The 15,586-nt window shown below is 43.4% G+C and overlaps 2 protein-coding genes across 2 annotated transcripts; one reads left to right on the top strand and one right to left on the bottom strand.

Moving 5' to 3' along the window:
• Positions 1-920: 920 nt before the first annotated feature.
• On the bottom strand, positions 921-1,718 carry LOC121764310 (leucine-rich repeat extensin-like protein 3). Its single transcript, XM_042160352.1, has one exon. The coding sequence runs from the start codon at positions 1,716-1,718 to the stop codon at positions 921-923; it is 798 nt and encodes a 265-aa protein (XP_042016286.1).
• A 1,956-nt stretch (positions 1,719-3,674) lies between these two features.
• LOC121764309 lies at positions 3,675-5,927 on the top strand. The gene is made up of 4 exons (XM_042160351.1): positions 3,675-3,881; positions 4,216-4,641; positions 4,764-4,841; positions 5,508-5,927. Exons 1-4 carry the CDS (start codon positions 3,675-3,677, stop codon positions 5,925-5,927), a joined length of 1,131 nt encoding a protein of 376 aa, XP_042016285.1.
• Positions 5,928-15,586: the final 9,659 nt, after the last annotated feature.

Genomic DNA, 15,586 nt, shown 5'->3' with positions numbered 1-15,586 from the left:
TTGATTTGGTGATGCTTGGTTCTGTTGGTGTTGCCTTGTGGTTTGATTTAGTGATGCATGGTTTGTGTCTGTCTGTTAAGGATGAAGTTCCTTAACTCGTAGATTTTGCGTCGAACGTCGCGGGAGCTTTTGCCCGTCGATCAATCCGGCGTCAAAATTAGGGTTTTGTGTGTTTTGCACGTTTAAAAGGAAAGAGAGTAAGAGAAAATAAAATAGAAGGATAATTGATATTTCTTGAATGAATGAACTAAAGAACAATGTCCACTATTTATAATAGTGGATACTAACTTAATGAGCAAGACAAAAGATATGAAAAAGATATGCAAATCCATAATTAACTAACTAAATAATAATAATAATAATAATAATAATAATAATAATAATAATAATAATAATAATAATAATAATAATAATAATAATAATCGTATCAACTCCCCCACGGTTGAAATCCACCTTGTCCTCAAGGTGGGCACCATGAAGCAACGATGAGTGTCGAGGAATCCTCCTGGGTCAAACATATACCGAATAGTTGAGCGTCTCCCTGCAGCAATGCGTCCATGAATGCTCAAGCATAGAGTGTCATTTTGCGGAGGAATCAACCGGACATCGGCTTCGAGCGATGTTGATCGATGATTCATACTTGCGACAACCTTTACATGAGATAAATTACTCAATAATTTCAGCGATGAGTTGTCCACAATGGAATCACCCAAATCAATCTGGGCTTGGAGAATCTTGATTCGAGAAGCATTCAATCGTCGCGAGCACTCAATCTCTACGCAACCTTGAACAGGTTTCTCTTTGCGCGCGGAATCCGAACTGGACTTCTCCATCTTCTCAACCTTTTCAACTCCACCAAAACTAGCTGAAGAATCGGGAATCTTCTTGGTAGAATCAGCAAAGCCTTCCTCAACTCGATCTCAATCAAGAATCAACAGTGGCAGTGGCGGCAGCTCGAGGGCGGTATCGGGAAGCAGCGCAAAGGGTGGTGGTGTTGTACTCGACTGCTGCGGCGGAGCCAATGAGTCGTAGGGGGGTAAACCCGACGGCCCTAGCGAAGCCTTGCTATTTCCTGATGGAGGAAGGTGTTGAACGAGGGGAGCCGTAGGGTTGCGCAGGTTCAGGCAGCTCGGGAGGAAGCATGTTGTCAATGCGTCGGTCGGCTGCAACAAGGCGAGACTCCATCCTGTAGCACGCTTCCAACAATTGTTGAAGTTGTGCGAGAGTCGGATGTGTCGTGGTGGTGGCTGCGGCGCGGGCTGATTCCATCCTGAGTTATGGTTGGGGGGCAGCGGATGATCGTATGCCGATACCCCATGGAAGGGGCGTTGTCCCGTTGTCTCCCAGTAGGCAGGTGGATCCCAGCTAGTGGGTTGTCTGAGTGCGGTGTGGTGTGGCTGCTGAGGCGGTTGATAAGGCTGCTGCGTGCACAACCTTGGCGGGTCCCAACAAGAGGGCGGTGGTGGCGAGTACAAATCTGTCTCGTAGGACGATGGTTGCTGATACACAGTTTCCTGGCGCAGCCGTGGTGGGTCCCAGGAAGTGGGTTGACGGGCTTGGTAGGGATGGTGTTGTGGGTGGAGTCTCCCATCTTGTGGATATGTATATGATGGTTGTTGATCTAACGCTCTGGTCGGATGGAGCAGGGGTTGAGATACGGGCTGCCATGGGTGGTAATCCGCCTGCCGGAGTTGATATCCGGTGTAGCTGTACGACATGTAGACAACGATTCGGAGGAAGAGATCACGATGAAAGCACCAATTGTTAAGGATGAAGTTCCTTAACTCATAGATTTTGCGTCGAACGTCGCGGGAGCTTTTGCCCGTCGATCAATCCGGCGTCAAAATTAGGGTTTTGTGCGTTTTGCACGTTTAAAAGGAAAGAGAGTAAGAGAAAATAAAATAGAAGGATAATTGATATTTCTTGAATGAATGAACTAAAGAACAATGTCCACTATTTATACTAGTGGATACTAACTTAATGAGCAAGACAAAAGATATGAAAAAGATATGCAAATCCATAATTAACTAACTAAATAATAATAATAATAATAATAATAATAATAATAATAATAATAATAATAATAATAATAATCGTATCACTGTCCCTGCCCTATGATAAAACTTTTCTGAGGGCTTGGTTGGGGTTCCTTTGATGGTTTTGTTGGTGTTGCCTTGTGGTTTTATTTGGCGATGCCAGGTTTGTGTCTGTCTCTGTCATATGTTGAACTATTTCTACATGAAAAACCCAAAAAAAAATCAGAACCTACTAACAAAAAATATAAGGCCTGATTTCCAAAACATATCCCTGCATCCCCCTATCTATCTAGAACCCAAAAACAGTAGACAAAGGTCCAATGTCATATGCACCACCTGCATTGTTCTCTGGTAGCTATAAATACTCCAACACATCTCTTACAAGCTTCTCATCCACATCCAATACATTTGGTAGCCCCTCAGTTCTTTCCAACTTGTCCTTGTTAATGTGAGGGACTTTGTAGTTGTTCCCACCTCTGAATATCAAAATTTGAATAATGCAAACTTGCAATGAGAGGAAAACCTTGTTTTGGGTATGTGGTAACAGCTATGCATAAGAGCTACACACATTCCCGAACAATGTGTCAACAATTGTGCATGATTTCTCATGTTGCAGTGTTTGAATAGCCCAAAAAAACCCTAGGTCTAATATGTTGGTGTCAGGTGAATTGGATGATTGACATATCAGTTGGATTTTAAATTCATCTGAATTTGCTACATCCTCAAATTCAGGATCCACACTATTTATGTGGGGTGTTGTATTGTCTTGCTGGATTTAAATTTCTTTGTTTGCCCGATCTGGCCACTTGGCCTTAATTGTTGGTACCACTGGCGGACGCAGTAGGAACAAGGGAGGGGCTTAAGTCCCTATCCATTTTTTTTTCTACTTCCAAAATTTAAAAAAAAAATCAAAATTTGTGTTCACCCCTCACCAAATAAAATTTGCTGAAGAACAAATAGTAGAGAATGAATTTTAGAAAAGGGCTGAAAATTGACATTAGAAAGAAACTAAATAATGGCCGCCTGCACTTCTGTGTTGTCCCGTTTGGACTTTGGAGAAGATGAATAGTTAGCTCTTTTTAATTGTTTTAAATATAATATTATAAAAGAAGTAATGTCAACAGCACTTTTATAAGTGAAGACACGTTTTTGCATCTTTTAAAATTCTGAAGTGTTTTTTTAAAATCTTAAAGTGGCAGCACTTTTAAAAAGTGAAGTGCGATGACTTAACTTAAATAATTAGCACTTTTTACCTCTAATTCATTTAGAAATTGGAAGAGGAATTCAGATTATCTTCAACTCAACTCAAGTACTCAACTCAACTCAAGATTTAAGGATATTGTTAAGGTAAAAATTTATTGGAGATGTTAATTATAGATTCTACCTTTTAATTTATTAACTTTTATGTAATGGTAAAAATTTATTGGAGAATTTTGTTATGATTTTTTAATTATCTTAATTTCTTAGGTGTTGGTTATTAATCTTGTTGAATGTTTGGAAATTTGGATTATCTCATAACTCATTGCTATAGATTTTTTAATTTTACAATTTACATATACTTATGTGAAATTGAGAAATTGAGTTTCTGTTTTGTGATGATAATGGCGAATTGGTGGTTAGATATAAATTGAAGTCGTAATGAAGTCATTTTTGCTTATGTGGAAGATGGAACGTCTCTTCAAAAAAATACGGCGGGATAGCTCTTCTTCAACTCTAAGTGAACTCGTTGGTGAAGCAGTGAAAAATCCATTCCAAGTAGAAGCTGGATTTGACTTGAATGATATTGTTGCTGATCCTGGACAACGAAAGCTCATAGAAGAGTTTGACGTTTCTATTCAGGATAGAGTACGAAGACAATACTTGAATAGATGACCTTCTCAACCAATTGACCATATATATAAGAAAAAGACATATATAGTGTAACAAAAGATGCAACCTTTTGTTTGTGGTGCTATCTTTTTAAGAAATCATATAAAGGAAGTCGGTCTTCTGATGATGCTTTTACGAAGACAGGTTATAGCAATTGGAAAAATGCATTAGAAAAATTCAATTATCATGTTGGAGGGGTGAATAGTTGTCACAATAATGCTAAAATTCAATTTGAAGCATTTCAAGATCAGAGGCACAATACCGTGCTCGATTGACAGTCTCATTGAATGTGGCTCGTTTTCTTTTGAAGCAAGGGTTGCCTTTTCGTGGACATGATGAGTCAAGTGCTTCTTTGAATCGAGGCAATTTTCTTGAGTTGCTCCTATGGTTCAGTGAACATAATGACGTTGTTTCCAAAGTCTTGGGTGCAAATGCTCCGGCTAATAACCAAATGAATTCTCCACGAATTCAAAAGGATTTAGCAAATGCTTGTGCTTCGGAGGTAACACTTGCTATAGTCAAGGATATTGGACATAAAGTTTTTACTCTTTTAGTTGATGAGGCTCGAGACGTGTCACTGAAGGAGCAGATGAGAGTTGTTTTAAGATATGTGAATAATGATGGATATGTGATTGAACGGATTCTTGGGATTGTGCACGTAACTGACACTTGTTCTCATACTTTGAAATCCGCTATTGATGATTTATTGGTGAAACATAATTTATCTTTATTCAAGGTGAGAGGCTAAGGATACGATTGAGCTTCAAATATGCGGGGTGAGTTTAATGGATTGAAATCGTAATATTGCAAGAAAATCCATATGCCATATATATTCATTGTTTCTCCCATCAACTCCAGTTGATTATTGTTGTTGTTGCTAAGGGCATTAGAGTTGTGAAAGATGTTTTTAACTATGTCTCCATGATTGTGAATATGGTCGGTGCATTTTGTAAGAGAAAAGACCAACTTAGGATGTTGCAACATGAAAGACTAGTAGAACAACTTAATGATAACGAAGTGACAAGTGGATGAGGTCAAAATCAAGAAACCAGTTTGATAAGGCCTGGAAACACTCGTTGTGGCACACATTACTATAAATTGCTTCGCCTATGCTCTATGTGGCCTTTGGTTGAGAAAGTGTTGGAAATTGTATGTGATGAGGCCACTTTACATGATAATAGAACTACCACCGAAGGATTGATTGAAATGATAGGTAATTATCAGTTTGTTTTCACTTTGCACTTGATGAAACATTTGTTAGGAATAACTAATGAATTGTCTCTTGCCTTGCAACGAAAAGATCAAAATATTGTTCAAGCTATATCATTGATCGAAAGTGTGAAGCATCAATTGCAAAGTTTTAGAGAGAATGGATGGGAAGTCATACTTGATCACGCAAATAAATTTTTTCAATTGCATCATATTTCACAAGTTGATATGGATGAAATTATTCCACGCCGTGGTCGTAAAAAGTATGGAGCAGAGTTGATCACGAATTTGCATCATTACCGTGTTGAGATTTTTTACCAGGTACTATAATATTTCTACTCATATTTTTAATTAATAATTTTATTCGTTATTTACTTTGGTTGCAATGTCAAGGTTGTTGATTTAACTATACAAGAGATGGATAATCGGTTTCCCGAGATTAGCACCGAATTGCTAAGATGCATATCATGTCTTGATTCAAGAAATTTGTTTGCTCAATTCAGAGATGATCAAATTATTTGTGTTGCTACTTTATATAACGAGGACTTCTCCCCAAGAGAATGCTTACTTCTTTCACTTCAACTTAGCAATTTTATTGCTAATGTGCGATGTGATCCTCAATTTGCTATCTTGAGCAATTTAGGAAGTGTTGCTACGGAAATGGTTAAAAGTGGTAAGCATTTGGTTTTTCCGTTGGGCTATCAGATTATTGAGTTGGCATTGGTTTTACCTATTGCTACTGCTTCTGTTGAGAGAGCATTTTCTGCAATGAAAATGATGCGAAACCGGGTAGTGCTAAACCATGGAAAGTGAGGTGAAAGAGGTGACAATGAGCAAATCCGCAATTGTGGTCAGATTCGAGCGACGATTTGCCTATATATATGATGTCCAAATGCTATTATAAGACTACCATTGTCTTCATCGTCGAAAGAGCTTCGCGTGAGTATCTTGCACGACTCAATCGGAGCTCGGATGAGAAAGTTATGGTCGTTTTACAAAAGTCGCGCAGTCAAGCAAAGGAGGCTCCAGAGAGTTCACCCGGGCGGGTGTTTTCATGTATGAAACCACCCGACCGGGCGATGTGTGTCCCGGAAGAATTCAAAAGGCGGGATTTTGAATTATTTTAAGTGTCTTTTCATATTCTAACCCTAGTTTGAGTGACCTTTCATCTCCTAACCTCCCACATTTATAAATAGGGTCTTTTGTATCATTTGTAATAGATTAAGAATAGATTGAGTTTAGAAAAAGAGTGTCTCCTTTGTGAGAGTCCCTCCCCATGTTGGGTGAGATGAATGTTTGGAAAAATCCATGGCCGGGCTATGGTTACTTTGTGGTTAGCCCGGGGTTAGCCACTTGGTAAATTTTCACAACTAGCACCATGTAGCTAGTGGCAGAGCTTGAGTGAGAGTATACCTTAGGGGCGGAGCTCGAAAGAGTATACCTCTAGTGGCGAAGCTTGAACGAAAGTATACCCTAGTGTTGTGTAGCTAGCGAGTGAGTCGATATAAATGGTTACTTGGATGAAAGTTGCCAAGGGTTGTCATCATCTTTTTGGTGGAGGTCCTTCGGTCTTCAAGAGGTCATTTGTTCACTCCTCAACTTCTTCCATTTCGATCCCCCTCGTCCATTCTATTTTTGTTCTATCTTTTTGTGGGATGGAACACCTATCCTTTTTAGTGTAAAATTTTATTTAGTTTCAATGTAATGCGTTTTTATGTTTTTGTTGTAGTGTTTTTAGTTTGTTGTAATTTCAATTGTGTTGTTTTTTTTACAAGAACAAGTCTTGGGCTAATTATGGAGATTCACATCAGAAGACTATCAAGACTGACTTGCGTAATCGAATGGAAGATGAGTGGTTGAACGACAGTTTAGTTGTGTTTATTGAGAAGGATTTGTTTTCAACAATTGATAATGAACGAATCCTGCAGCATTTTCAATCGATGAGAACACGTTGAATTCACTTGCCACCAGTTTAGATGTGAAAACACAACTAACATGGTCATTTTGTTCTTTTGATTAGATATGTATTGGACACTTGGACTAGTTTTATGTATGAAATATATATTTATTTATATCGCTCTTGTAATTGTCGTTTTTGTATTGTTATATATATATATATATATATATATATATATATATATATATATGGTTTTGATCTATGCAAAACCAAATTTAAATACAGAAACGCAAAACAGTGTCATGCCAAGCACATTTTTAGGTCATAGTTAGTTTATTTTTAGGTCATACTAACGAAGTATGACCTAAAATGATCTTAACATGACATTAAACTCAAATCTTATAATATGACATAAAACTGCTTAATTATGACCTTCCGTGTTTTGTGTTAATTATTGACCATTAGATCATCTAATCCTATGGCTGAGATTTGGGCTGCATTTCTGGATTTAAACACATACTTATTTTGATCATCTCCCTATATATATATATATATATATAGGACTGTGATCAATACCAAACAACTCCTAAACCTTAAATGCCGAACAACATCATTATATGATAACCTGGAGTTCATTATAATGAACTAATAACAAACTTATAATGAACTTTCTAAACTATGCATGATGATGTCATTATTTTTAAATCTCAGAATTCCCTATAATGAACTACAAATAAAGTTGTAATGAACTGCGCGTTATTATATAATGATGTGTTTGGCATTTAGTGTTTTAAACTAGTTTGGTATATAATATATATATATATAGTCGTGATCATATGATAACCCCTAAATATCGTAATAACCGTATAACCAAATCTGGACCACACATATTTCTAATCACGCGGTTGAGATTCAAACTTAGATTTACTTCATAAAAAAAGCGCGGGGGTAAAACTGTCATTTCCCTCATTTAATTTCTGAATTTCGCCAAATATCACGTAAAATGATAAAATGATATGTTTATTGCATAGAATGATAGTTTTGCCGGATAGAATGATACTCTGAGTTGATAAAATGATACTTTTGACTGACTGATAAAATGATAGGTTTATTGCATAGAATGATAGTTTTGACGGATAGAATGATACTCTGAGTTGATAAAATGATACTTTTGACTGACTGATAGAATGATAAAATGATATATGTTAGGTTTATTGCATAGAATGATAGTTTTTCCGGATAGAATGATACTCTGGGTTGATAAAATGATACTTTTAGCTTATAAATGTTAGGTTTACTGCATAAAATGATAGTTTTGCCGGATAGAATGATACTTTCAGCCGATAGAATGATAGTTTTGCCAGGTAGAATGATACTTTCAGCCGATAGAATGATAGGTATTTTTGGTGTATAAAATGACATTTTTGTTTAATAAAATGATACTTTTACCTGATAAAATGATAATCTAAGCGGATAAAATGACAGTAACCTTATAAAAATGATACTCTGAGTTGATAAAATGATACGTTTACTGCTTTGTAGGTTTGTATATTATGTATTGTGCCGATTATATTAGGTTTATTGCATAGAATGATAGTTTTGCCGGATAGAATGATACTCTGAATTGATAAAATGATACTTTTGACTGACTGATAAAATGACAAAATGATATATGTTAGGTTTGTTGCATAGAATGATAGTTTTGCCGGATAGAATGATACTCTAAGTTGATAAAATGATACTTTTGACTGACTGATAAAATGATAAAATGATAGGTTTATTGCATAGAATGATAGTTTTACCGGATAGAATGATACTCTGAGTTGATAAAATGATACTTTTGACTGACTGATAAAATGATAAAATGATATATGTTAAGTTTATTGCATAGAAAAAAACCCTGAACCATTCATGCCCTTGCATGCAAATCACACACACTAAAAACACACAATGCTCTCTAGCCCAAAAAATTTCCAAGTCCGATTTCGCCAATTTTAGAGTCTTTCGTTTAGTTTTTTTCCGTTCATCTTGTTCGTTTGAGTCTTAGCTACGGTTCTACCGTTCTTGTTTTTGTTTCCGTCGTGTTTTTTGGCCGGTTTCTGGCCGTTTTTTGTTTCTGTCGCCGGAAATCCTTTTCCGGTCGTCTTCTTCGGTCTATTTCCGGCGGTTGTCCACCGTCAGTCGTTCTGTCTTGGCCTGTCGTCGTGTCGTTTGTTCTTGCTGGTACTTCTCTGTGAATCTGATCGTGTTTCTGGTGCTTTTGGGTGGCCGCCAACGCCAACCCGAAGCTTTGCGGCAATGGCGGATCCGCCGCCGGAGCCGTTCCTGCTCTTTGACAGTAAAACCAACAGTTTCTTTGGGAAGGATGAGGTTCCTGATCATGTTTGGAATAAGGCGATGAGTTTTGACTGTGATTCGGAGGTCGTTCGTGATCGCCGGAAAAGCTCGGCTTCGCCGTCAATGGCGGACCGGCCCCCAAGGCGCCTGGAGACTTCCCTCCAACGGCTGGTCTCTGTTTTTGAAGGTCATGCTCATGCAGATCCTGAACAAGACTTATCTGCGACGCCAAATGTGGGTTTCCAACCAATTTCGGAGTTCGCCGTCGGGCCGAATTCGAACGTCTCCGATCACTCAATGTCGGCTGAAGAGCTAGAAGATGATGACTTACTTGATGATGAAGAGGAATATCTGAAAGAATTGGAAGATCAGCGAGTCATTGATGAGAAAAACGGTCATTTTGACGAAGGGTTCCTTCCGCCGTTCATGCCGACGGCGACGCGTGAGGAGGCCGAACAGTCCATTGACCGGTCGTTTGCAGCTGCTACCATGTCTCTTGACACGTTCGTAGGTGAAGGGGACGGTCTGAATTACAGGATTCATGGGATTGGAGTCAAGGATTCATCGAAAGATGGTGGAATCGGAGCTGGTGGAATCAGAGCTGGTTCAGGCGGGTTTGAACAGCCACCATGCAGACCTACTGACACTACCATGCTTGACTCCATACCTCTACCCATTGGGAATGTACAAGCTGTAATGATAAAGTCTACACAATCTTTTTCAAGCTCCAAGAATCAAGGTAACAACTACTCTACTTTAGGTGTGGAACGGCTGGTGTCAGATGTGCATGGGGAAATGAATGGAGAGACTGCTGCATTTCTTGACCTTGCTGAGAATCGATCCCTGGTGGAGCAGCTTCCCTTAATGGATCAACAAGATGGGCCTTCGGTTTTGGGCTCCGCATCTTTTTCGCCGATCCAGGTTAGTCCAGCTTCTGGGCCTGCTCCTTTTCCATTCATTTCTGCCCATTCAATTAATTCCACCCAGCCCATTTCAAAGACACCTCCTATTCCATCCCCTACAGCCCAAATCCCCCAGCAACCTAACCCTCCACACCCATCAACCCAACCCAAAACTCAACAGCCCAAAATCTCTTCACCCCCTTATGAAACACGTTTCCAGAAGGCTAAAAAATTGCAGCATCAACACATTTTCAGAGTTCCTAAACCCCCAGCCCGATTCCCTGTTAATTCTTCTTCATCTTCAAAAAATAAAACCAAAAAATCAAGCCTTGGAGCTTTATCTCAGTCAGCTTCGGGATTAGCCGGAAGAGAGCTCACGGCTTACCTCTTTGCCGCGAATTCCGAACAGCAGCCTGCCCATAAAACCACCACCATGCAGCCGTCCATTTCTGCCCAGACATCGACCACATTGCAGCTGTCTTCCTCTGCCCAGAAAAATCAGTTTCGACGCCCGATTGCTCCAGATTTTTATGATGAAGACATGTTGGAGTTTCCTCCTCTTGAACTCACGGGTCTGATCCACACGGGGGTCACCGGAGGGAGCTCTTTGCAAGGCAGTTCAGCGGCTGCTTCCTTGCCCTCTTCGCAGCCCCAAAATGCCGACAATCCATGGAAAAATTCAAAGAAAAAAGGACCGAACAGGGAGGCTGCCATTTCGGCACAAAATTCTCATCCCGACAAATCAAATGAAGGACCACCTAACGTGCATTTTGCCCGCTCCATGGCGGATGTTCTTCGGTCGGGGCAGCCCGCGGAAGGTCCCATCTTGCTTGATCGTGAAAGAGCCGATAAAAGAGGCGAAGTCCGCATTGTCGACGGTAAACCTTGTTTATTTTTTTCGGCTAATGAGACTGCTCTTCTTGCAGGCCGTTTAGGTCCCGCCATCGTCGGCAAATTTTCACACTCCATCCCCCCTGCCCACCAAATCCAGAAGGCACTAGGTAATATGAAATTTGTTGGTGCTATGTCATGGAACTTCTTGAATGCGAAGCATATTTTTATTCAATTATCTGATATGAGTGATTATGTGAAATTATTGAATGGGCCTAACAACTCACCTGTTTGGTATGTTGACCATCACCCGATGCGTGTTTTTAAATGGACTCCTGATTTCGACCCTTTTTTTGAAATCCCTATTGTCGCAATTTGGTGTAACATACTTGCTTTGCCTGTTCACTTATTTGAAGAGTCTTCTCTTATTGCAATTGGTGAGATGCTAGGCAAACCTGTTCAAGTAGATAGGGCCACTATCACTAGATCCCGCGTTTCTTTTGCTCGCATTTGTGTCGAGGTTGATTTGTCGCGCCCTATTGTTGATGAGATTGATATCGATATTGCGGGGAAACATGTCAAGTTGAAGGTAAAATGGGACAAGATCCCTCTATATTGCTCCGAATGCAAGCACGTTGGTCACTCGGCGTCGACGTGCTATGCATCCGGGAGGCGGCCTATGCCTCCCAAGAGGGACTACTCACAAAGGCCGACCCCACAGACCGGGCCCCCTCCCGGCAGAGAGGGAGAGTCGCATCAGGCAGGTCCTAGTAGACAGCCTCTGGGCACGAGGTACCAGCCTTTTGCTAGCCAGCCTACAGAGAGGCCACCCCCGGAGGTTGGACAGCCACGGCGTCAGGAGAGGCGCAACCAGGGCGTGGTGATCAGAGACCCGGCCCCTAGCCCCATCTCACACCATGGGCCTACTTTAGCAGCCGCAGAGGGCTCTCAGGTTGCATGGGACGGCGGCTTCGTCGTGCCTAAGAAGAAGAATAAGGCCAAGAAGAAGAATAAGGGCAACAAGAAACAGGCGAACAGGACCTCGGCGAGGACAGTGTCAGAGGGAGAGGGTCATCAGGGCATGGAGGCGGATGAGTCCTCGTCAGGGAATGAGCGGGGCTCTAGATCCCGTTCGCCTTCTATTACACGCGGATTCGGTTATGGGCCCCTAGCGATGGTTGTGCATGGTGATAACATGTTCGGGGCCTTGGAGGATTTTCCCTCGGGTGATGACGAGGTTGAGGTAGACAGCGATGACCACCGGGATCATATGATTTGTGAGGTACCAAACACAAGGCTTGAACCCGACGATCCGGTGCTGCAGTACATTGGACCCACTTCCCCTCCCGCAGAGGGTTCATCGAAGAAGGCGAGGCTTTCGGCCTCGGGAGCCTACTGAGTTTCCCATGTCTTCTCACTTCATGATCTGGAATGCCCAGGGGATAGCGAACGCTACTACCCAGGGTACTTTCAAAAATATGATCGATATGTATAGTGTTTTGTTTGCCGCGGTGCTTGAGCCCCAGACGAATTCCCGGCCTTCTTTCTTTAGTAGGCGATTTGGGTTACAGTTTAGGTGTTCGAACACAAACGGTAAGATTTGGATCTTCTCTCACAGGGACTGGCAGGTCGAGGTCATTGATGACTCTGAGCAGGTCCTTCAGGTCCGAGTTTCTGCTGCGATATTCCCTTTTTCAATCTATCTCTCCGTAGTGTACGCTAAGTGCTCGAGGGAGGGGAGATACGATCTGTGGAATAAGCTCAGGGACATCTCTCTAGCTACTGACGGGGCCACTTGGCTTGTTGGTGGTGACTTCAACATCTTCTTGTTGGAGGAAGAGAGACAGGGCAGCACGACAGACAGGCACGGAGAGATGATGGACTTCGCCGACGCCGTAGCAGACTGCCAGCTTCTGGACCCAGGCTTTGATGGCCCACCGTTCACATGGACGAGGAGTGGGCTCTGGGAGAGATTGGACAGAGTTCTTCTCGGGGAGCACTGGACGACCGCCTTTGCGGCTACCAGGGTGACTCATTTGCCTAGGATCTCTTCAGATCATGCCCCTTTGCTTGTGCGGTGCCAGCTCACGGCTCAGATTCCGAGGCCTTCGTTTAGGTTTCAGAACATGTGGGTTAGGCATCACACTTTCAGGGATGAGATTGCCAGAGTGTGGACGGCGGAGACGGGCTTCTTCGGCATGCTTAATCTTCAGTTCAAACTCAGCAGAGTTAAGGGTTTTCTCAAGGGTTGGAACAGGGAGGTCTTTGGGAACATCTTTGAAAAGCTGAGGGAGGCAGAGGAGGCGGTTGCCGCTGCGCAGGCGGCTTACGACGGGGACCCGACAGGAGCCCACAGGAGTGAGCTTAGCCGTTGCACCGCCCTCTACGTACTCCGCACTAGGATGGAGGAGGATTTCTGGAAGCAGAAGGCTGCCATTCGGTGGGCGGCAGAAGGCGAAAGGAACTCCAAATTCTTCCATGGGTGGGTGCGACAGAAGCGGGTGAAGTCCCGGATTCACGCCATTCAGGCAGGAGGACAGACACTCACGTCGGAGGAGGACATCAGACAGTCGGCGGTTGACTACTTCCAGCGGCTTCTCACGTCAGACGTTGAGCACTTGGAGCAGCCGGACCTTGATCTCTTGCGCGGTCTCCCAGACTCCATCGACCGCGAGGGCCTCTGTGCAGTTCCTGACTATGATGAGGTGAGGGCGGCGGTCTTTGGCATCAGTGGGGACAGCGCCTCGGGACCGGATGGCTTCTCGTCTCTTTTCTTCCAGCACTGTTGGGACATCGTAGGAGCAGAGGTGGTGGCAGCGGTGGCGGACTTCTTCTCAGGAGCTCCCATGCCCCGCAGCTTCACGGCCACGACCATCATTCTCTTGCCGAAGAATGCAAGCCCAGCGACCTGGGCAGAGTACAGGCCGATCAGCCTTTGCAACGTGACCAACAAGATCATCTCCAAGATCTTGACATCGCGTTTGGCGCCGCTGCTTCCTCAGGTTGTGGCGCCGAACCAGAGCGGTTTTGTAAAGGGTCGCTTGCTTAGTGATAATGTGCTCTTGGCTCAGGAATTGATTCACGATATTGGCAGGTCGCTCATTCAGAAGGCAAAGTCGCCTAATCTGGCCCTCAAGCTAGATATGGCTAAGGCCTATGATCGAGTGCAGTGGCCTTTCCTCCTCCTGGTGCTTGAGAGGATGGGATTCCCGCCGGGGTGGGTGAGTATGGTCGATCGTTGCATCTCCTCTTGCTGGTTCTCAGTGCTCGTGAACGGGGCTCCGGCAGGTTTCTTTCAGTCTACGAGGGGACTTCGCCAGGGAGATCCGTTATCGCCGTCGCTGTTCGTGCTTGCTGCAGATTATCTTTCGAGGAGCTTGAACAGGCTTGTGGACACACATCCCGATATGGAGTATAGATGTGCTAGGCGCGCGCCGGCCATATCCCATTTGTCTTATGCCGATGACGTTATCATCTTTGTCAGGGCGCACAGACAGTCCGTGGAGAGGCTGGTTCATTGTCTCGAGCACTATTCTGCCGTGTCGGGTCAGATGGTGAACAGGGGAAAGAGTCATTTCTACCTCTTTGAGAAGTTCGACGCTTGGGCGGCTGAGGTGGCAGAGGCGAGTGGATTCCAGCAGGGATTCCTCCCTTTCACCTACCTCGGTGTCCCTATCTATAAGGGGGGGCTGAAGGCCGGCTACCTTTTAGATATCCGACAGAAGATGGTGGACCGGATTCACAGCTGGTCTCACAGACATCTTTCTCTTGGAGGGCGCCTCGCTCTGATCAAGAGCACCCTTGTAACCATCCCTCTTCACATCTTCCAGGTCCTGAAGCCGTATCAGTATTGGATGAGGGAGTTGGAGCAGATCTTGGCCCGGTTCTTTTGGGGCACGGTTGGGGAGCAGAGGAAGATTCACTGGGTTAGCTGGAAGAAGAAGATTTGTCTGCCGTTGGATGAGGGAGGCCTCGGCATCCGTCGTTTCCGCGAGGTCGTCAAAGCTTTCAGCATCAAGCTCTGGTGGAGATTTCTCGCGCAGGATTCACTTTGGGCGCAGTTCACCATGCGCAAGTATTGTTTCCATGCTGGTCGCGCTTTCATTTCTCCTTACTCTGTGCATGATAGTCCTATTTGGCATCGTCTCACGGACATTAGAGGTCAGGTTCATGGTCTCATTAGGTGGTCCCTAGGCGAAGGGCGGATTAGTTTCTGGGACGACGTGTGGGTCGGGGATCTCCCCCTTAGGACCTATTGTCCGCCCGGGACTGATCTTCCTGCCGCTGAGGTCTCTAGATTTTGGCATGATCATACTTGGCATGTTGAAAAACTGCATGATTATCTGGCTTTGTATGGTGTGCCTTTGCATGTGTTGGATCTTATCAGGGCTGTTCCGATTGAGGTGGGCAGGCGGGATGTGATGCGATGGAGCCTCACTGGCGATGGCGAGTTCTCGACGGCCTCAGCTTGGGAGCTCATCCGGACACGGTCCCCTAGACATTTC

This window comes from Salvia splendens, chromosome 14 (genome assembly GCF_004379255.2).
Source record: "Salvia splendens isolate huo1 chromosome 14, SspV2, whole genome shotgun sequence".
NCBI classification, from domain to species: Eukaryota; Viridiplantae; Streptophyta; class Magnoliopsida; order Lamiales; family Lamiaceae; genus Salvia; species Salvia splendens.
The sequence above is the reverse complement of the archived record's forward strand: the minus strand, read 5'-3'. Positions and strand labels throughout refer to the sequence as shown.

Coding starts and splice junctions, on each gene's coding strand:
- LOC121764309 (XM_042160351.1), top strand. CDS start 3,675: ATGAAGTCATTTTTGCTTATGTGGAAGATGGAACGTCTCTTCAAAAAA. Junction 3,882..4,215: donor ACGTTTCTATTCAGGATAGA/GTACGAAGACAA, acceptor TTTCTTTTGAAG/CAAGGGTTGCCTTTTCGTGG. Junction 4,842..5,507: donor TCTCCATGATTGTGAATATG/GTCGGTGCATTT, acceptor TGCAATGTCAAG/GTTGTTGATTTAACTATACA.
- LOC121764310 (XM_042160352.1), bottom strand. CDS start 1,718: ATGTCGTACAGCTACACCGGATATCAACTCCGGCAGGCGGATTACCAC.